The sequence below is a fragment of the Athene noctua genome, unplaced genomic scaffold, assembly GCF_965140245.1.
Source record: "Athene noctua unplaced genomic scaffold, bAthNoc1.hap1.1 HAP1_HAP1_scaffold_53, whole genome shotgun sequence".
Classification (NCBI taxonomy): Eukaryota; Metazoa; Chordata; class Aves; order Strigiformes; family Strigidae; genus Athene; species Athene noctua.
The window spans coordinates 1,090-22,046 of NW_027437546.1; the positions used below are offsets into that span (position 1 = coordinate 1,090).

The 20,957-nt window shown below is 49.1% G+C and overlaps 1 protein-coding gene across 1 annotated transcript in view; it reads left to right on the forward strand.

Moving 5' to 3' along the window:
- The first annotated feature begins 13,617 nt into the window (after positions 1–13,617).
- Positions 13,618–20,957, forward strand: part of LOC141954991 (hydrocephalus-inducing protein homolog) — a 96,322-nt gene continuing 88,982 nt past the window's right edge. The window contains 4 exon segments of the mRNA XM_074895068.1: positions 13,618–13,755; positions 18,403–18,534; positions 19,702–19,827; positions 20,744–20,863. Of these exon segments, the coding sequence (XP_074751169.1) occupies positions 13,618–13,755; positions 18,403–18,534; positions 19,702–19,827; positions 20,744–20,863 (516 nt within the window).

The following is a 20,957-nucleotide window of genomic DNA, read 5'->3' on the forward strand; positions in this document are numbered from 1 at the left end:
TTTTAGTTTTAACGAGAGTACATTTTACCAGAAGTTAACCTTGTGTCACATCTAAGTCCAAAAAATATTTAAGGGGTACCTGCTGATCCAAATCCTGAGTAACTGCGGCTTCTTGGTATACTATTAGGGGGAGCCACAGTAAAATTAACAAGTACAGACCATAATTTTGATTTTTCTCTTCATAATCAGCATCTACGACCCCTGGTAAAACAAACAACCCCTGTCAGGTTGCAGATGATTTTTTAACAATATTTCCATTAGGCAGATGGTTCAGAGGTGCACTCTCCCCACAGAGCACGCACCTAAATTCAAGACAACAATCAACACAGAATTACTGCCTGCCGTTAGAGGAGGTATTTCACCTGTAACTCTGAGAACACGGAGCCCAAACCAACCGCCGCACCGATGCCCCAGCAGGCGGGCACTAGGACCCTGCAGTTCCTGGCCGGCCGCTTCCCTGGGCGGAGAACTCCGCGGCTGCAGCGGCCGCGGCTCGCGCTCGCTCGCTCGCTCTCTTTCTCTCACTCACTCACTCACTCACTCACACACTCACTCACTCACTCACACACTCACACACTCACGCACAGACTCACTCACACGCTCACGCACAGACTCACGCACAGACTCGCTCACGCACAGACTCGCTCACGCACAGACTCGCTCACGCACAGACTCGCTCACGCACAGACTCGCTCACGCACAGACTCACTCACGCACGCACTCACGCACGCACTCACGCACGCACTCACGCACGCACTCACGCACGCACTCACGCACGCACTCACGCACGCACTCACGCACGCACTCACGCACGCACTCACGCACGCACGCACTCACGCACTCACGCACTCACGCACGCACTCACGCACGCACTCACGCACGCACTCACGCACGCACTCACGCACTCACGCACTCACGCACTCTCTCACACTCTCTCACACTCTCACACACTCTCTCACACTCTCTCACACTCTCTCACACTCTCTCACACTCTCTCACACTCTCTCTCACACTCTCTCACACTCTCTCTCACACTCTCTCTCACACTCTCTCTCACTCTCTCTCACTCTCTCTCACACTCTCTCTCACACTCTCTCTCACACTCTCTCTCACACTCTCTCTCACACTCTCTCTCACACTCTCTCTCACACTCTCTCACACACTCTCTCACACTCTCTCTCACACTCTCTCACACACTCTCTCACACACTCTCTCACACACTCTCTCTCACACACTCTCTCACACACTCTCTCTCACACTCTCTCTCACACTCTCTCTCTCACACTCTCTCACACTCTCTCTCACACTCTCTCTCACACTCTCTCTCACACTCTCTCTCACACTCTCTCTCACACTCTCTCTCACACTCTCTCTCACACTCTCTCTCACACTCTCTCTCACACTCTCTCTCACACTCTCTCTCACACTCTCACACTCTCTCTCACACTCTCTCTCACACTCTCTCTCACACTCTCTCTCACACTCTCTCTCACACTCTCTCTCACACTCTCTCTCACACTCTCTCTCACACTCTCTCTCACACTCTCTCTCACACTCTCTCTCACACTCTCTCTCACACTCTCTCTCACACTCTCTCTCACACTCTCTCTCACACTCTCTCTCACACACTCTCTCACACACTCTCTCACACACTCTCTCACACACTCTCTCACACACTCTCTCACACACTCTCTCACACACTCTCTCACACACTCTCTCACACACTCTCTCACACACTCTCTCACACACTCTCTCACACACTCTCTCACACACTCTCTCACACACTCTCTCACACACTCTCTCACACACTCTCTCACACACTCTCTCACACACTCTCTCACACACTCTCTCACACACTCTCTCACACACTCTCTCACACACTCTCTCACACACTCTCTCACACACTCTCTCACACACACACACAATCACACAACTACACAAAGGAGCTCCTGACAGTTAATACTGACACAACATAAAGTGACAGATATCACCAATACGAGGACTCCGTTAAGAACACTAAGCCTGTGCCGCATCCCCCTGCCGCTTTTGGCGGGGGGTGCCGAGTGTGCAGTGCCGGGCTCAGCCGCAGGCGGCCGCTCCGCGGGGGGGTCGGGGAGGCCGCGGGCCGCCGCCGCCAGCTCTGAATGTTAAACATCGAGATCCACACGGTCGGTTTTCCAGGTAGAGTACTGTGCCGGAGTGAATGCTGTTTTTTCTTAAAAGTGTTAGCCAATTTTTATGGGGCCAGTCGATATCCCTGAGCCATCGCCTCCAGTACAGCTGTTGTAATCTGAGTTTTTGCAGCCCGTTCTTATTAATGCTTTTCTCTAAATCTTTAATAACAGAAAAATGCCGTTTTTCCCAGTGTGGCTGATGACCCAGCTCATAGCTCACAGGAGTAAGAATCTTTCTTGCCATGTCCATATTCCGTTGTGCCAAGGTTTTTTCGCCTCACTTTTACCTACGGATCATCCTCAGTTAAGGGAGGACAGAGGACAGATTCTTTTTCAGGATTTACAGTGTCAGGGTCTAAAAGATTATCACACCATTCTGCTTCTTTAAACAATAAATTTGGCTCTTTAAAGTGTCCCTTAGCCTTGCCTAGACTAATCAGCGCAGCTGTCTTTTATCAGACCCATTCCTCGTTTTTCTAAAAAGCAAAAAGTTTTTGGGCTACCTCACGTGTAATATTCCTGCCTGGGCAAATTTCCTTAATTTCCTGTCCTGAATCATGTAGCTTGACGACCTTCTTTAATATCCGATCAAGTAGCTACCAACCAGTGCTGGCTTTTCCTAGGTTTCCCCAAATTCAGCCTTATTCCTGTAATTCCTTGTGGCCTTTCCTGGTTATCCCACTGCGGCCTTTCCGGGGTAGCCCTTCTCGGGTGGCAATATCTCCTGAAGCAATAATTTGGATCAGCTGCTCCGATGTCAGTCTTACGATCCTGGCGCTTTGGAGATGGCACGCATCTGCTGCTCTTTCTCAGCGATCTTGTCGCCTTCCTGCTCCGAGTCCGTCCGCCGCTTCCCGGGTTCCGTGTTCGGTGCGCCACTTGCGGAGGAAGCAAGCAGCCGATTCAGTGTGAATGATAGAGCAAGCTTCAACTTTATTAGAAGAAATCACACCTTATATAAGCACTCTACAATAATCATGCATACTACTCGCAAATCTATTGGATACATGGAAAAGGTTTACATTATAATATCCCAGCACTTTGTGGCATTTCAGGTATGTCACAACATCCTCCTTCTAACTTGCTTTCTTTCCCAAGGTTGTTTTTTTACCATCAAGGCCATTGTGTACCTCAGTTTCTCTCTTTGTTAACATAACAGTCCTTGTTAGTGTAACTGTACCCTGAGTTTTTTCCTTTGTTTACCTCAGATGGCTGCAATCAGCTCCTGCACAGACCCATGGCCTTGCTCTCTGCAAGCCGTTCTCCAACACCACGCATCCCTCTGTTTGTTTTTGAGCGATCCAGACCCCTTTTATTGTTCGGTCCATCGTTTTCACAAAACACTTCCACACAGAGCTTAACATCATTAAAAGATTACAATGACAATCAAAACTGTGATTCCATATAAAACCAAATCCTTTAACCATCTAGTAATTGGTAACCTTTTAGCAGAATCATTATTAAATACTCTTCCTTCTTCAAGATGTAAACTCATTGTGTAAGCATCACTACAAAACCAAGTGTCATTTACTGGTACTGCTGAAGCAGTCACATTTTGCCATCCTAGCTAGACTGTCTGATTATACCAGCCATGTGTCAGAGTTGTATAAGGCTGATGCCTCCCAGATCTCCCCTTTCTTGGTTTTGTGGTGGCACCTGCAAGGCTTGTTTGAGAGCTGTATCAATCAGGGCTTAGACAAACTTCAAAACATAGCGTACTTAGAATAGTTCCACAGAAGGCTAAAAGAATATAGCAGTTACAATTACTAGTTTAGAAGAGTAGGCTAATTTCACTACCCATAATTAAGGGTTATGACTAAATACTACAAAAAATAAACAGTAAGGAAAATACAGAGTAGCACACTTAATTATTAGGTGTACTAACATTCAGATCCGCAATTGCTAGGGAACCCTGAATGCAGTGAGAATTCAGAGTGCCCTTCCTCACAAACTGGAAGCCCTACATGATACGTCCATCCGTAGGTGAGGCATCCAACATCGCTGCAAGCAGGTCCGGCCTCTAAACCAACTGGCCAAAATAACGGGCAACTTTCTTTGAGCAGAAACATCTGATTTCATCCTCCTGTTGGGTTCCACCCAGAGCCTGGCCAGCACGCCAGGGGGAAAACCAAGGGAGTTTCTAATAAGGTTAAACACCTGAGTTCTTAATATTGCTAAACAAAGAAAGTGGAATACACACATTCTTACAGCATTTCATCCTTATTAATAACTGCATTTCATCTAAACTACATCTTTCACTAGTGACTAGTAAGCCTATATATCTCATTAAGGAGTTGCAATTACTGTCAGCATTTTCTCTTAAAAGAATTGGCAACTGTAGTGTTTGTTCTGTAGCAAACATTACCCAGACATTCTGCTTAAATTATCAGTCGAAGAGATTGCAAACAGTTGGTACAGGGGCACCCACAGCACCCACAGCTGGATCCTGAGTGCTGGCTGCCTCTCACCCTCAGGTGTGGTTGCACACACCTTGTCAGTAATCACCAGGGACTGTGACCTGTGGAGACACAAGCATAACCTCTTCCCCAGGTTATTAAAGGCAATGGTCCTTCCCAGTTACCCCTTTCTACTTTTTTGTTACCACTTGAGCTTTGCTTTGGACTTCTTGTTCATCTGGTATCTGTGATGAGAAATGACACAATATTGGTGGCACCTGTGAGACAGAGAAATGTTTAAAAGGTTCATGACATATAATGCCTTATTTAGCCTTTCGTGAGGTGTAGATTGATACTGTGCATCTCCCCTTTTTTGTTGTTCTAACAGATGCTTTAGCTTTAGTTAGAGTACATTTTACTAGTAGTCAATCGTGTCACTTTCTGAGCCCAAAATATTTAAGGAATAGCTGCTGATCCAAATCCTGAGTAATTGCAGCTTTTCGGCATACTATTAGGGGGAGCTGCAGTAAAGTAAGCAAGCTGAACAATTTTTGACCCTTTTGTTACAGAACACAGGGGTTCAGGCCATAATTCTGATTTTCCTCTTCATAACCAGCATCTACAACCCATGTAAGATTGTAGATGAACTTTTGACAATATTTCCGTCAGGCAGATGGTTCAGAGGTGCACTCTCCCCGCAGAGCACGCACCTGAATTCAAGACAACAGTTAACACGGAATGACTGCCTCCTGCTAGAGGAGGTATTTTACCTGTAACACTGAGAACACTGAGCCCGAACAGACAGCAGCACCGATGACTCCGCAGCTGGGTCGCGTCTCACACACACGGAACAATTACACAACCACACCAAGAGGCCCCTGACACTTATTACTGACACACATAAAATGACAAGTACTACAATCTTGAGAACATCATTAAGAATATTTAAAGCCGTTGCTGCATGACAGCGTCAGCACCTTCTCTGTGGATAAACTGCCGCTTTAGTCGGGGGCGGGGGGGCCGAGTGCGCGGTGCCGGGCTGGGCCGCAGGCGGTCACTCCGCGGCGGGGGGGCTCGGGGGGGGGCCGGGCCGCCGCCACCAACTCCATACTGCGCACCCCGGCCACTGCCAGACCCCGCGGACTCCTCCGATGCTGCCTCATTCCCCTTCTGACGGCATCAGATGCCCTTCAGGTGTGCTCAGCTCTGGCCGCGCAGCTCTCGGTTCAGCCCCCGCTGCCCGCCGCGGACCCGGCGGCGTGACTGGCAAAGTAAACAGGTTTTTTCCTGAGCTAACGCGACGGGAGCTGCTCGGGGCGCCGGCATCGGAGGCGGATTGTCAGAATGAGATGCCGCTGCGATCCCTAAAGTCTCTCGGATTTGTTTCCAGAGTGTGCTGTAGCTGCTCACTGCTTTTGCTGATCTTCCTCCATCACTGATTGAATCCCAAAGCTGTTTCCCTATAGATTCCCAAGTAGATACAAGTCCCTTTTCTAGGCTCCACCTTAAACCTTCCAGAGTGAATATTTTCCCCCTCACAGAGAGGACACACTGGAGGAGTTTCACCACTGCCTGTTCGTCCTTGGCAAGGTAGCCCCATTGCTCCCCGGCAGCCGCCTTTCACGGGTCTGTTATCTTCAATCTCTCCCTCTGTCTCTCCCTTTTAAAGTTAGAGTGTGCTGCTTCTCACCTTCAGACACCGGGGCAGTGTCTGGATATGTCGACCGGCTTTCTCCCCCTCAGACTGCACTCCGACGAGCCCTCCTCAGTGAAGACTTTGTGCCAATCTTGAGGCCCCCACCCAGGGACGCCACTTGCAGGAGAGCTGAGCACGCACACGACCAATGGGATCAAGCAATGCCCGTTTATTACAACTCAGAAAGCCCTTTTATAACGTTCTCCCACACACGTGAGTAACATGCAGTACAAGTCCTCGAGATTGGACAGTTAACTTAGCCCGCGCTTTAAACCTTTTTACGACTGGATAAAAAGTGCCACATCAGCCTTGCCAGGCTGCCTGCCTTGTGGAACTTCCTCTTCCATCCCAACCCCTGCCGGGGGTTGTTTGTCTTGTTGAGTTTCTCCCCCCTCATTCAGGGTTACGTCCTTATCGCATTCTTGCTCGGCTGAGGCTCTTATCAGTCTTGTTCTCACGCAGGATTGCTCACATGGCCATTCTCTCGCAGAAAGCTCTCTAGAATCCCAACAGTACCTGGTTTTCCTGGAAACTGACAGCAGTCCAGGAGGCTCTCTAGGTCTTAAAATAGAATAGAATCGTTACAATAGGTGGTACTTGCAAAGTAAGTCCAACAAACATGACTTCTTTTAAGTACACTCAATTATTCTCCGCTGGATGGTATGAAATCTATTTATTCATACAAGATATTTTATAAATTGAAACATATTTAATGTAGTAATTCCATGTATCTGATGCAATTAATTAAAAAAAAATCCACACCTTTCAGATAACTCAGCAACATACTTGTTTTGTCCACCTAGCTGAATAACTTGGCATGCCAAGGGCTATCTAGTTGTTCTGGAGTGTAAAGGACCACTCGTTACTATAGGTTTTGTGGGTCTAGAATCAAAGCTTCAGTTACAAAACTTGTATCCTTTTCAGTAACAAGCACCTTTTGTTTGACATACTCTTTTCTCGAGGAATCATTCACCCTTTCTAAACCTCCAAAATAGTAAGAAATACAAAGTCATTTTTATTTCCAGCTCAGTACAGGAACTGCCCAAACTGTAATGCTTGGATCCACTACTCTTGGATCACACTGTTGTGAACGCCCAATTTTCACTCATCTTTAGAGTCAAAGTTTTTGTATTTAGCTTATGTCTGCCTTGGGTGGGTATGCTTTGTGATAGAGTACAGCAGAATAACTGTTGTGGCTGTAGTAAGCTAGACTATTCAGTTCATCTCCCTTTGAGTCCAGTGCCATGTGTCTCAGACTGTGGCTTGTGCTGACTGCATAGCACAACCCAGGGATTGATAAAACACTGCAGGAAATAAACACATTTCTACTAACAGCTGTAGTTAAATATACAGGCAAATGAGTACAACGTTTTTCTGACAAATCAAAAGGTGAAAATGATACCCAGCTTCCCACTGTAATTCAAACACAACAGAATAAATGTGATTGTGTGACCAAAGCTTTTTAACAGGAGTTCACTGGTGGATAGGGACTACTGAGGTCTTGATCAGACAAGAAAGGCCCCGTATCTCTCCTTATGACCATCACAAAAAGCTTCAAGATTCCTTTGATAAAAGTATTTCTGAGCCTCAGTGTGGACCCACTCTCAGTGAAAGCATTTTGTTCTTAGCTTCTATCCTGTTCAGCGTACGCTTTTGTTTCAGCTTACTTGTATGCCTTTCATCAAATAATTGAGGGAATCTAGTTAGAATAGGTTGATACTTGGAAGTTAGTTTGCTTGAGCAGGTTGAACTAGATGACCTCAACCAATTTCTTCCAACATGAATTACCTTGTGATACTAACTTTGGTGAAAGAAATCATGGCCCAGTCATCTTATCAGACAGCTCCGATTATTACTTATGCAGTCATTTGCAAGAACAAAAATAGGAACTGTTGCTATTTAAAAAAATCCCAGCAACAAATTGCATTTACTTTCTTCAGTAACATCTGAATGTAAATCACATACAGTTAACTATGCTGACTGAAACCTCTCTCACTGAAAATTAATTCTGAGACCAAAATTCTAACCCAGTTATGTTTTAACTCTGCTAACAAAAAAAAAAAAAAAAAAAGGTGTACAAATGGTAGTTGCTTTGTTACCCCTTACCCACATTTGGCAGTTTGGTTTTAAATCTAGACTTGACAGCTAACAGCATGCTAGAAACAGACCTAACTCGTTAAAATATTATTCAGAAACTTTCACAGCTACTATGACAGCAGAGAAACACCCAGAAGTCATCTAACCATCTAACCCAACATATTATTTAGTTCAATTTAGAGATGTTACCATCTGCACAGCACTGTTTCTGTTCTACACAGCACTGTTTCTGTTCTACGTAGATATGTGCCAAATTCAGCCACACGTCACTGATATCTGCTGTTGCCTCTCTCACTTGGGCAAAAACTTCATGAGCTTCACAGAAATATCCTTTATGTGCCAAGACAGCTCCTAAGGGGAGAGTAATATTTACAGTGTAAGCTTCCAGGTTCATGTACTATGTACTCTTACCAAAGAAAACAAAATATTGACTCAATGAAGTTCCCCATTAAAAACTAAGTGGCATAAGTTGCACATGAAAGCCATTTTTTCCTGTGCTCCACTACATAGCATTCAGGCCCTGCAAAAACAATTCTGTACTAAAGCATGAAACATAAGAATATCATCACCTCTGAAGGAAAATTAGTCTAATATTCACGTATGCCATCAGCAGCATACACATTCGTTGGATCACTTCTGAGTACTTGTGTGTAGATCTCTAATGCACCATCTTGATGACGCTTCTCCTGCAGAATGAAGTACCTCAGTTGATCCCTCATGTCTATAATGGGGTATTAAAAGATCTACCCAGAAGTTTGACAGCCTACAAGATGCCAAACAGGCATCAAGGAAAGGCTCTGAGTAGCTAAGAGCCTACAAAAGTTAAATAAGTAAAACACACACAGGGCAGACAGACGCCCATTACCTTTTCTCTGTCCCTTGTGGGTTGATGTAGCGTCTGGAACCAGATGTTGCCAAGAGCCAGCATGGCGTAAGTATCATTTTGTGTGGAGGGCTGTTTCAATATCCTTTCAAATTCCTTCTGTACTGGACCCCATTCTTGTTTAGCCAGATGAAGACTGCCAATCAGAGACCAAGCATCTGGATGGTCCTAAATAAAAATGCAATTTGCAAAAGTATTATTTTCCCTTGCAAGGTTACTTTTTCAAGAATAAAATGCTGTTTTCTTTAACTAGAATTTTAGAAAAGAACAACAAAACACACAGACAGCAGATTGCAGTAATTTTTTCTTCTTCCCCTAGTTTATGTGAACAAAATCAAAACGTAACAAAAGGAAAACAAAATTTGAAGGTAGTATTTCAAGTGTTTTAACTGTAAACACTTAAAGGGTTACAAACCAGATTAACCAAAGTACTTCTTTAAACCACTCAGAAGCCTCATAAAAATTTCCTTTATCCCTAGCCATAGCTCCCAAGCGCAAGTAGCCTAAAAATAGAAATGGAAAAGAAAATAAAAATCAGGAAACAGGTTAAAGTTATCTCAAACAAAGAAAATATTGGCCATGCATGAATTTCAAAAGCAGTCTTTTTCTTGGTGTGCCAAGGACAGCAAACATCGAGACACCATTCATACCCTATTCACCGTGAGACACACCCTGTGAAGAGGAATGTCCATCCACAGTGGTGATACAGAAATTGTAGATTTCTGACAGTTAAAGTAATGTGAATGTTTTTCATTAGTTTCATAAGTTAAAGACGACTGAGAAACCTCAAAGAATGGAGGAACTCTCTCTTATCACTTTAAACAGCTCTCCCCTCTCCACAGTCTTTAGGAAGAGTATCAGTTAGCAGGCAACAGCAGAAAACAAACAGGGAAAAGGCTGTAGATGAGGCTGGGGCATGCTGTGTGCTGCAGCTTGCTGAGCGAGGGCTACCACCCTGCCTTTGCAGCAAATACCACAGGTCAGCTACTTGAGGGCAAGAGGAAAAGCAATGTTTTGCGGAGAAATCACTCTATAACTTTTGGAGTTATAAAGTGGGTATGTTTATTCAGCGCCGGGCGCATGGGGGGTCGCTCCACCACCAGCATGCGCACCGTTTGCAGCTCCCGTCCGGCTCGTGTGTTACAGAACAGTGCATGTTCATAGAACGCCTGTACATACACAGAGTCTACCCCGCCCCCCCTCGCTCCTCATGGCAATCCGGTCTCCTCCCCTCGCGCCTGCGCAGTGAGCTCCTTTGGCCTTGTTCGGTGGTCGCAGATTTACGGGCGAGGGTCACATAGATGAAGTATCTCCTCTTCCTCGCTGATGAACTTTTCACCCTGTCGCTCTGCGCAGTCTCAGTTGTTTCCCTGGGCCCTGGCCAAACCACCAGGTCAGTTTGTGCTAGAATCTAGGATGATTTGTTGCTGGAACATACAACTTCAAGGACCATAAGAAACTTCTCTTTGGGCTAGGGGATAGTCACCTAGCAACATTATCAGCACCTGGTATGTCTTTTGTGAACAGTCCCATACGCCTCCCCTTGTTTTTGTGCAGGCCTTGCACCATCAGTTTAAGATTGTTTAGACTCCCTGTCTCAGCAGAATGAGGAAGAAAACCAGGATGTGCCATAGAAGCTGTGCTAACACCCTCAACAGCTCTTCTTCCCTGGAGGAGGGCCAAGGTCCAAGATAAAATGATTCTCCCAGAGGGTCTCTACTTCCACCCACACAGGCAGGGTTGCAAAGCCTGGGTGTATCAAGTGGATGGCCTTGATTGCACCCGAGGGCTGAGGTACTAAGGCTTTGTTAGGGGTGGGGCGCAAGTAAGCAAAGGCATGCAAGTCTAGATAAGCTAATTTTGCTAGAGTTTTGGAGTACAGTATGATTTACCAAGAATTAGAAGGCTTAAAGCTGAATATTAGACTGTAAGGATGATGCAGGCCTTCAAAAAAGGAAAAGGTAGGGAAATAGCATGTAGGTAAGCCCCAAAACTACTCTGAAAAGAAGCAAAGACAGATAGAAGGTGACCCGAAGACACTGTAAATGGGAAGAATTTTTGATATTAAAAGGAGGACTGTGAAACTAAAGTACCAAATGTTTCTTACAATCAGCGTAATTGGGATGGTCTCTTAAAATGTTTTTATAGAGATTTTCTGCTTCATGAAATTCAGACATTGCCTCATAGATTCTGGCAAGGTTATAGTTCGCTGTTACAGTGATAGCATTGTAATAATGCTCATCATGTTCAGCTTCTGCTTTTGCACGATCCAGCAACGCCAAAAAGTATTTCTAAAGTATAAAAAGAAAAAAGGAATAAAGCACTCCAGAATATTCTTAAAGGCAACCTTCTAGGTGATCAAGAAACTCAGTTCAAACTTTGAGTAGTTACATACCTTTGCTTCTCCTAGGTTTCCCAGCCTGAAGTGCAGGGGTTGCAGGGGGGATCTGAGATTCCTGGGGGTCCCAGGGGTACCTGTCCTCCCCCTGCAGGTGCTGCTGCCCCAGGGGTACCCCGAGAGCCTCAGCCCCGACCCCCTCCAGTACCAGTGCTGGGACGCCGTGGGGGTGGGGGACGGTGCCTCCACATCACTGGGGCCACCCTCACCTGGGTGCTGCAGGGTGAGTTCCCCCAATCCCAAACCCCCTCTTTTCACCCCAAAATGGCCCTTGGTCTCCAGATCAATGTTTGACCACAGAATTCCCCAGTTTTACGCCAGAATTTCTGTTTGACCTGATTCGCAGAAACAGACTCTACAACTCAGAGAGATTTATAAAGCACCAGTCTGCCGCCGGGGTGCAAGGGGATTTCTGCACAAAGCTTGCACCATAACAGCACATTTTACCTGAAACTTATGGAGTGTGGATATCCATATTCATTGGATTACATAACGCAAACATCCGTATGCATAAGTGAGGCTGGGTGAGGTCTAGAGGCTGGTGTCAGCAGCTGATGTTCTCTTTGCACCTGCCCGTTGCCTCCTGGTGGGCGTCTCTGGGGGTCTGTTGGAGGAAGGCTCACAGTCCTCCTCACCGTGTACTTTTCCCCGGAGCATGCACAGATTCTCTTGACCATTTTCTTGAATAATTAGTGTTTTCCAGCTGGTTTATTCATTCTGTCTTAACTAAGAGAACCAGTGGGACTTCTGTCGTCCGTACATGGCTATCTTTACTCATTACCAGGACTCGACAACTTAGAGCACTCCTGTTCCCCAAGAACAAAACCATAATATTTTGCTGAACACTGCAGTTCTTGGTAGATTTTCACAGTTTTGATGGACACAGTAGTCCTTGGGAAAATTCCACAGAACAGTCAGGGCAAGCAGGATTCTTAGTAATATTCAAAAATACTATAAGTAATACTATAACATGCTATAAGTAAATAAATAAACTGCTAAGCATTGTGCTATAAGTAAATAAGTCTCAAAGCAAGTAATCATTTCTCTGTATCCACTGAGCCAACTTTATTCCCTTCTTTCTCAGAAGAAAACAAGTAATCTAATCCTGCTTGGATTAGAGAGGATTATGAGCAGCCTATTTGGGAATTCATGATTGGGACTTCATGATGATGCAGCTGGGTAAGTGATCTCACTGCAGTTATTTGGTAGGAAACCTTTTGATAGCATCTAAAAGGCTTTGAGTGTTGCAGTCAGTCCCTTCGCTGAACGCTGGAGTTCTTCCTTCGTGGGTTAAAACGGGGGAAGGGAACGCTCCCATGGACGGTGTAAGGTGTCTGTGCCAGCACTGCCCTCCTCGCCCTGGGGCCTCACTGAAGCCCTTGTCTTTGCCTTTGCTGCAGCTCCGTGTCCCCTGCAAGACACCAGCTGTGCCCAGTTACTCTGTGGGTTTGATCTGGTGAGTGCAGCGCTTGATGCCAGGACCGATGTTTCTGATGTGCCTGTGTCACCCCCAGGGCTCTGGTCCTGGTGTCCAGAAGCTGGCAGTGCCTGTGCTGGGGCTTTGTGATCTCCTCTCCACGCCCTGGGCTGCCCCACATGTGTCCTCTTGGAGTCAGAAACGCAGGCAGCCAGCAGAGCCAAGTGTGACCTGGGAATGATGGCTCCAAGCTGAGCTTACTGGTGACAGCTGGATATTGTGCAGGAAAGCAGAGGGAGGTCATGGGGCAGGGAGAGTGTTGGCAAGGGAAGAGGGGCTTGTGGGTCCCTGAGGGAGGAGAGGTGGGTATGTCCCAGCCCAGGAATGGAGAGGGGGCAGCGATATAAACCCCATAGCTCCTCTGACTCCATGGTCCTGAGCATCCACAGTGGTGAAATTTCAGCTTCTGGGCTCTCTTTTTGAAAGCGTGGGTGTTCCCTGGGGGCGATGGCTGATGCTTCATTTTGTGGCTGGCTTGAAAGTCTTCTTGGAACCGATGAGGCCAGTCACTGCGAAGGAGCCTGGAGGAGACTTGGTCCTCCTGCACTTCCCTGTCTCAGCTGCACCCGTGTACCTGGGCAGGGAGCTCCATGAGAGAGGGGTCTATCTGAGGACTTTTCCATCTCCAGGCATGGTGAGGCCCAGGAGTGGGTCAGAGAGTGGAACGGGGTCAGCGAGGGACTGTCTGTAGCCGCTGCTGCGAGCCGGGGTGACGCACCCGGGGCTGCGGCTGTGCTGGAGCCGGGCGGTGTGCTGGAGGCGGTCTCAGGGCCTTGGCTGTGCTCACTGGGGGCTTTGGGCACTGAGCATCCCTGTGCCCTCTGCCCCCATGTCACAGAGCTGCCCCCCCAGCCCCCATCCCTGCCGTTGCCATGGTGGTGTTGGGGCTGGCTGTGATGCCCAGTTGCCCTGGCAACGGGGGCAACAGCCAGTCTGGCAGTGGGGATACCAGCCAGTCTGGCAGTGGGGATCCTCCCGTGAGTGTGTCCCCACAGCCCCCGCGGAGTGAGAGAGGTGAGGGATGCTGCGGGGCGGTGTCTGCGTCCCCTCCACGGACAAAAGCCGGAGGGTGGCTCTGGGTGCCGGTGCTGCCCGGGTGGCTCAGCTGCGGGCGGGGCGGCTTGGGAGCGTGGCGGAGCAGGGACCGGGGCTGCGGGGGAGCTCGGGGAGGCACTGACACCCCCTGCCCCACGCCGCGGTGCTGGGGGCATCCCTTGTGCGAGAGGGGGGTACCTGGGGCAGGGGAGTGCCCGGGGCAGGGGCCCTCGGTCCTGCATTTGAAATCCGTAGGTGATTTTCTGAGCAGCAGCTCCTGCGTACATCCAGGGAAAGGACCGGTGGGCTTGGCACTGCTGGGTCTACAGCTGCCCTCGACGATCTTAAAGGTCTTTTCCAGCTTAAACGGTTCTTTGAACTGTGGTCCGGATGCCAGAAAAAGAGTAAATAAAAAGGGAGATGCAAAGTTGCCAAGCCAGAATAGCAGAGATCGGATGCTGGGAAGGGGAAAATGGTACTGTAAAGACTTAAGGCAGGAGCCACAGCAGTAAATGATAGTATGTGGAGCTGGGGAATCTCCATCAGGCTCCTGGAAGGGACCCTTGGTGCATCTCACTGTCAGCTGACAGCTGAAGTTCATTAAATGACAGGAAGGTGTAACACTGGGCTCCTATTCATCCTCTCAACTATGGCAGAGCTTTTGTAATAAATTGCAGGATGACAGTACCAAAGTGATAAAATTCAGAGGGTCTGGAATATCAAGGTGATAGGTGAGGCTTCCTGGGTAGCGAGATTTGATTTAGAAAAGCACTCAGCCACTAGCAGTGGGCTGGAGGGCCAAGAGATTCATCCTGGAAATTCTCCTCCTTTCCTGGCTCCCTTGAGATGCTGTTTATATGGTAATTATAGCTAAGCAGGGGATTCCTAGGCAAGAAATGTGACCTTTCTGCTTAATCCTGAACAGGGCAAGATGATGTAACTGAACAAAATTGTTCAACAGCATCCTGAGTCTCACTTGTAACAGATCTCGTGTCTTCCTCTTCCAGCAAAGTGTAGTAGAAAGGCAAATTAACCAACTACTCCAGAGGGAGATGGTTGATCTTTGTGGAAGGAAGAAGACAGAGGATTGATTGTGCATACTGAAGCAAGATTCAGACACACCCAGTCTGTGACCCCACTAGAGCAGCTGGGTGTAGTGTATTGTAGGGCAGAGTGTGCCCATCTATCCCCAGCCTTTAAGTTTGGAGGGCGATCAGTTGGTACCAGACAGCTCTGAGGCTGGCGCTGCTGCTCCGGCACAAGTGACGTGGGGTCCCTTGAAACGAGAGCTCTGGCACGTGGCACAGTGAGAGGCACAGGGTCTGTCCAGGCCTGGACCTGTGCCTCCGCATGGAACTGGCCTTTTTGTTCTTCATGTCCTTTAAGCACTTTGCTGTTTATTCTTAATTTCCCGTCCCTGTCAGCACAGTCTCATCAGAGCTCTGTTCAGTTTTATTGTACTAAGGGAAGCTGTCAGACACATGCACAAAGGATTTGGGTGCCTTAGGGCCATATCAAAGTGCTCACATCAGCTGCATCCTCAGCACAGCTTTTGCCAAGCCCCCTCGGGCCCTGAAGGCCTTTAATCCCAGCTCTTGCTGCAGCATGGCCTTGTGTCCATAGGACAGGGCTGTGCTCTGGGGTTTCTTGCAAACACAAAAGGAACTGGCAGCCTTGTCCTTTCCTGGAACTGTAAAGGGCCCAGTCCTTCGGACATGTGCAACACTGCAGCTGTTCTGGAGTAAAGGAGTGAAGTTACTGCCTTGCTTGCAGGGTGTGTGTAAAACTCGAGGGGAAGGGAATGTTAATCTTTGCATAGGTGGTGTGGAACAGAAGGAAGCAGGAGGGAATATGATCTGTGACTCTACTCAATGTCAGGATGTAAAAAATTGTAGAGCTGTGTTTGAGGGTGCTGGACTTTCACATCCCAGAAAATAAGTGGGAAAATCCATCTGTTCCTTGATCCAGTTAGCCAGAAAGGGAGGGAAAATGATTTCTAGTCCAGAGTAGTGCTTACTAAATGTTGTACGTGTTTATCTCTGATTTTTGTTGGTTTGCAAAGTAGGAAAGTGGTCTGATTTTGTTAACACTGGGCACAGCAGCGATCCCTGGGTTTAAGGCTGTTCATAATATTCTGAGCACTTCGTAAGGTCCGTCACAAAGTCACGTCGGGTCAGCTGCTCTCTTGAAGTGAAGCAGCTGAGTGACGTTTATCTTCCTTCTGTTCCCACCAAAAAAATGTCAAGAGTAACAAAGGAGAGTTTGGATATTAATAGCGATTTAGTTCATCATCCCTGTAAACGGGGTTCCAAAAGTCATGGAAGTGGGGGGAAGGTGAGAAGTGCCAGCAGGCCCTGGTGTGTGTTTGTGGCCCGACCGTGGCTCATTTTCCTCTGTGCTCTTGCCAGGCAGCCAAGCCGTCCTGTTTTCGTGGTTGCAGAAGCATCTCTGGCCTTGAAATGAACACAAGGGATTTGAGCCAAGCTCAGCAAGGCCTGACCTCCTCTTATCCCCAAGCCAGCCCCTGCACAAGGGCACTGGGCAGAGGCACTGGGGTGCAGTGCATCTGCCTGAGCAGAGCCCAGGGGGCTGGAGCTGCTGGGTGAGGGCGTGGGGGGAGCCGGGGTCCGGTCAGGAGTTAGTGCTGTGCCTGTCGGGCTGCGCTTCGCAGGGTTAATTTATGACACGGCGTCCCCGAGAGGGACAGGGGTGGTTGTGCTGGTTTGTGCATCGGTGTTTGCCTGTGGCAGGGCTAAGGCCAGGCTGGGAGCTGTGAGGTGGCAGCAAAGCAGCTGAGCTGATGGAACTGGGATCCGGGTTAGGAGCAAGCGTGGGGAGAGGGAAGCAGCTTCTCCCTACGGAGGGGGGTGCTGGCACTGCTGTGGGTTGTGTGTGAGTGGCTTTGCAGGCGCTTTTGCCCCCCTGAGTGTTGCCCAGTGGTATGTGGCTCTCTCCGCAGCAGAGTTAATTAACCCTACACTGCCCGTGGGCTCACTCTCTTCAAGCTGGGAGAAGCCCTTTGGGTTCTGCCGGGACTGTCTGTAGCCGCTGCTGCGAGCCGGGGTGACGCATCCGGGGCTGCGGCTGTGCTGGAGCCGGGCGGTGTGCTGGAGGCGGTCTCAGGGCCTTGGCTGTGCTCACTGGGGGCTTTGGGCACTGAGCATCCCTGTGCCCTCTGCCCCCATGTCACAGAGCTGCCCCCCCAGCCCCCATCCCTGCCGTTGCCATGGTGGTGTTGGGGCTGGCTGTGATGCCCAGTTGCCCTGGCAACGGGGGCAACAGCCAGTCTGGCAGTGGGGATACCAGCCAGTCTGGCAGTGGGGATCCTCCCGTGAGTGTGTCCCCACAGCCCCCGCGGAGTGAGAGAGGTGAGGGATGCTGCGGGGCGGTGTCTGCGTCCCCTCCACGGACAAAAGCCGGAGGGTGGCTCTGGGTGCCGGTGCTGCCCGGGTGGCTCAGCTGCGGGCGGGGCGGCTTGGGAGTGTGGCAGAGCAGGGACCGGGGCTGCGGGGGAGCTCGGGGAGGCACTGACACCCCCTGCCCCACGCCGCGGTGCTGGGGGCATCCCTTGTGCGAGAGGGGGGTACCTGGGGCAGGGGAGTGCCCGGGGCAGGGGCCCTCGGTCCTGCATTTGAAATCCGTAGGTGATTTTCTGAGCAGCAGCTCCTGCGTACATCCAGGGAAAGGACTGGTGGGCTTGGCACTGCTGGGTCTACAGCTGCCCTCGACGATCTTAAAGGTCTTTTCCAGCTTAAACGGTTCTTTGAACTGTGGTCCGGATGCCAGAAAAAGAGTAAATAAAAAGGGAGATGCAAAGTTGCCAAGCCAGAATAGCAGAGATCGGATGCTGGGAAGGGGAAAATGGTACTGTAAAGACTTAAGGCAGGAGCCACAGCAGTAAATGATAGTATGTGGAGCTGGGGAATCTCCATCAGGCTCCTGGAAGGGACCCTTGGTGCATCTCACTGTCAGCTGACAGCTGAAGTTCATTAAAACAAATAGTTGCGGCTCTTGGGACTGCACCCACAGCTAAAGTCTGTTTTGGCTCAGGGAGTTTTTTTATGGAGTTTGACTTCTATGAATCTTAACTCTGCCACTTACATATGGTCTAATCACGAAACAGTGTGAGGCAGCCTTATGTTCTCCACTTAGGAAGGATGCCACAGCCTGGAGACACAGGTGTATCCTTTGGGTCTGCCGTGAATGGGATTCTGGATTTTTAAAGTCTCCCTGTTACTCCTTCCAGATTTTCCTAGTCGTGGCCACTGGCAAGATTCATCAGTCCATGGGATCCCCCAAAATGGCTGATGGACTCCAGAGAAAGGTGGCAGTACGCTGTTATCCGAAGCTGGTCAGAGAGGCAGAGCGGCGTGTGCCTGTAAGTACCTGCTGGGGGCCGGGTAGGAGCTGGGCTAAGGCTCCTTAGGGAAGCTGCCCCTGCCCCTCCTCTGCCTTCCCCTCCCGTTGTCAGGGCGCTGTGGAGCCAGGCACCACTCCCCACCTCTTTGCTGCCGTGCTTCTGTTGGAGGGGGCTGTCATGGTGCGGGGGGGTGGGCTGTGTTGCTTCAGGGAAAGTCCAGGGTCTTGCCTGAAGGTGCCAGTGGAGCCGAGATAAAGGAATGTACTGGGCCTTGCACGGGAACAGCTGAAGCACAAATGTGCTGCCTTCCCTCCTCTTTGCTGTGTGGGCAGTAACATCTCCTGTCACAGGGGCATACCTGCCAGTGCTGCCCTGGCCACACCGCTGGGCTGCTGGGCATGTGGTGGGCTGCTCAAACCGCCTGGAGTCTTGACAGGACACGGCTGTCCCAGATAGAATAGCTTCCAAAAGAGTTGTTTTATGGCATCCCGTGTCCTGTGTGGAGCACAGATGCAGCCCTGCAAACAGCAGTGGGGATTCAGGGCGATTCCTCCTTGCCACCCACAACTGTCCCGTTTGCTGGCTGGAGCTCCCTTCACTGGAGGTGACCCAGTGCTGAGGCTCTGTCAAGGAGACATCTCTGTATCCTCCTGTGGAGGGGTCTGTGAGGCCAGAACAGAGAGGAAGCAAGTGCTGATGGAAAAGAAATAACTAAAACTTGGACCCATTCCTCTCCACCTCTGTCTTGGCACAACACTGCTCGTCTGCTTTCCTCTGACTCACCCAGCAGTGCCATCTCCACCTGCGAGTTGGTGTGAGCACTGTGCAAGGGTGGAGTTAGGGGATTTCTGATAACTCCTCCCCGCTCTCTTCAAAGGTCTCTGGCTCAAACCAGCAAAACTCAAGAGGGGACAAATACCCAAAGAGCAGAAATCCCCAAACATGTCACATCACCTCATGAAGGAGATGCTAAAGGGACAGAGCCACTTGCTTGGAGCGTGTGTATTCAGCTCTATATCATTAACTTACTGATGTTAAATATTTCAGCAGGTAATTTACAGGACTTCCAGGACTATCCTAGTGGCTGTGATCACAAATTATTGATCAGTGGTACTTGAACACAAAAATCCTTTCTGCAGAAAAGAAAAAAAAGTAAATCCTTTCTGCTGGTGTTTTGCGTTTCAGCTGACTCCCTCTGCCTTCCTGAAGGAGATGTCTCTGACCACCCAGCAGAGGCTGGCCAGCACCCGGGAGATGAGGCGGCCCCGGATTACCCAGCTTCTAGACATGGGAGAAGCCTCCCATCACAAGGTAAACTTTTCCTGCCCTTTTCTGTGCTGTTTGATGTGACATTTGGAGAGGGTGTGTGTTTGTGACAGGCGTGCCTCTGGCTCATCTGAATACCTCAGTGCCTAGGGCCTGTTGTCTTTTCAAACTGCTGGTGGTGGTGGAGTTCTTTCTGCTGGGGAAAGGTAGAACGTTTTTCCCTGGTGAGAGGTTGGAAGTCCTGATCTGTGCTAAATCAATATAAATAACCTCTGCTGAAGTTGGTGGGGTTTGCTGGAGTTTAGCTGATACTGGGGGAAGGCAGGGGCAGGCCACAAGGGCCCGAGCTTCCCATTTTCCATCCTCCTGGTGAAATAGCCACCTCGTGCTTTGGTGTAGTCACTGTCAAATGCTTGGGGTCATGGGACTCCTTTGACGGTGGCAGCATTGGCCTTTGAAGGCTGAGGGCCTATAGTGATTACTTGTTTTGCTTTGTTAAAAAGATTTAACAAAACCAAGTGCATTAATGTTTTGGGTTGGAACAATGTGTGGGACCTTTACAGGGTGTGAGATTTTGCAGGCTGCCAGATATACAGATATCTCCTGTAAATTCTTGGGTTTCGCTTGCTCCATGAGTGCTGGTGGCTCTTCAGGAAGGGCTCTGGAGCTGTGTGACCACGTCAGCACAGGGCTCTGCTGGCAGTAAGCGCTGCCTTGCCTTCTGGAGAAGGAAACCTGAAGGAACACCTACCAAAAGAGCTTCTTAGCTTGAGCCTGCTTAGTGTGGTCCAGAAACTTTTGATCAGCTCAGAACAGAGGTGGGGGGTTGTTTCCCTAGCGTGAGCTGTGCGGATGTACTCACTGAGAGACTGTACTCCACTGGAGATGGGTGTAGGATTCTGTCGTGAATCTTTCTGCCAGCAGCTGACCCTCCTCTCACTGCTCTATCTTGCCTCTCCAGTTCTCAGCAGTTGACCTGGACCAGAGCTTGTTTCAGCCTTTTCCTTCAGAGGTGGTGTTTCAGAACTACATCCCCTTCGAGGTCTATGAAGTGCCACTGATTCTGAGGAACACTGACAAGGTAAGTGCTGGGATGCAGAGGTTTAACACTGTGCTGGGAGAGCCGTGTAATTCCTGTGGTTTACAGCGTAACAAGTTATCTGCTGCAGCACGAC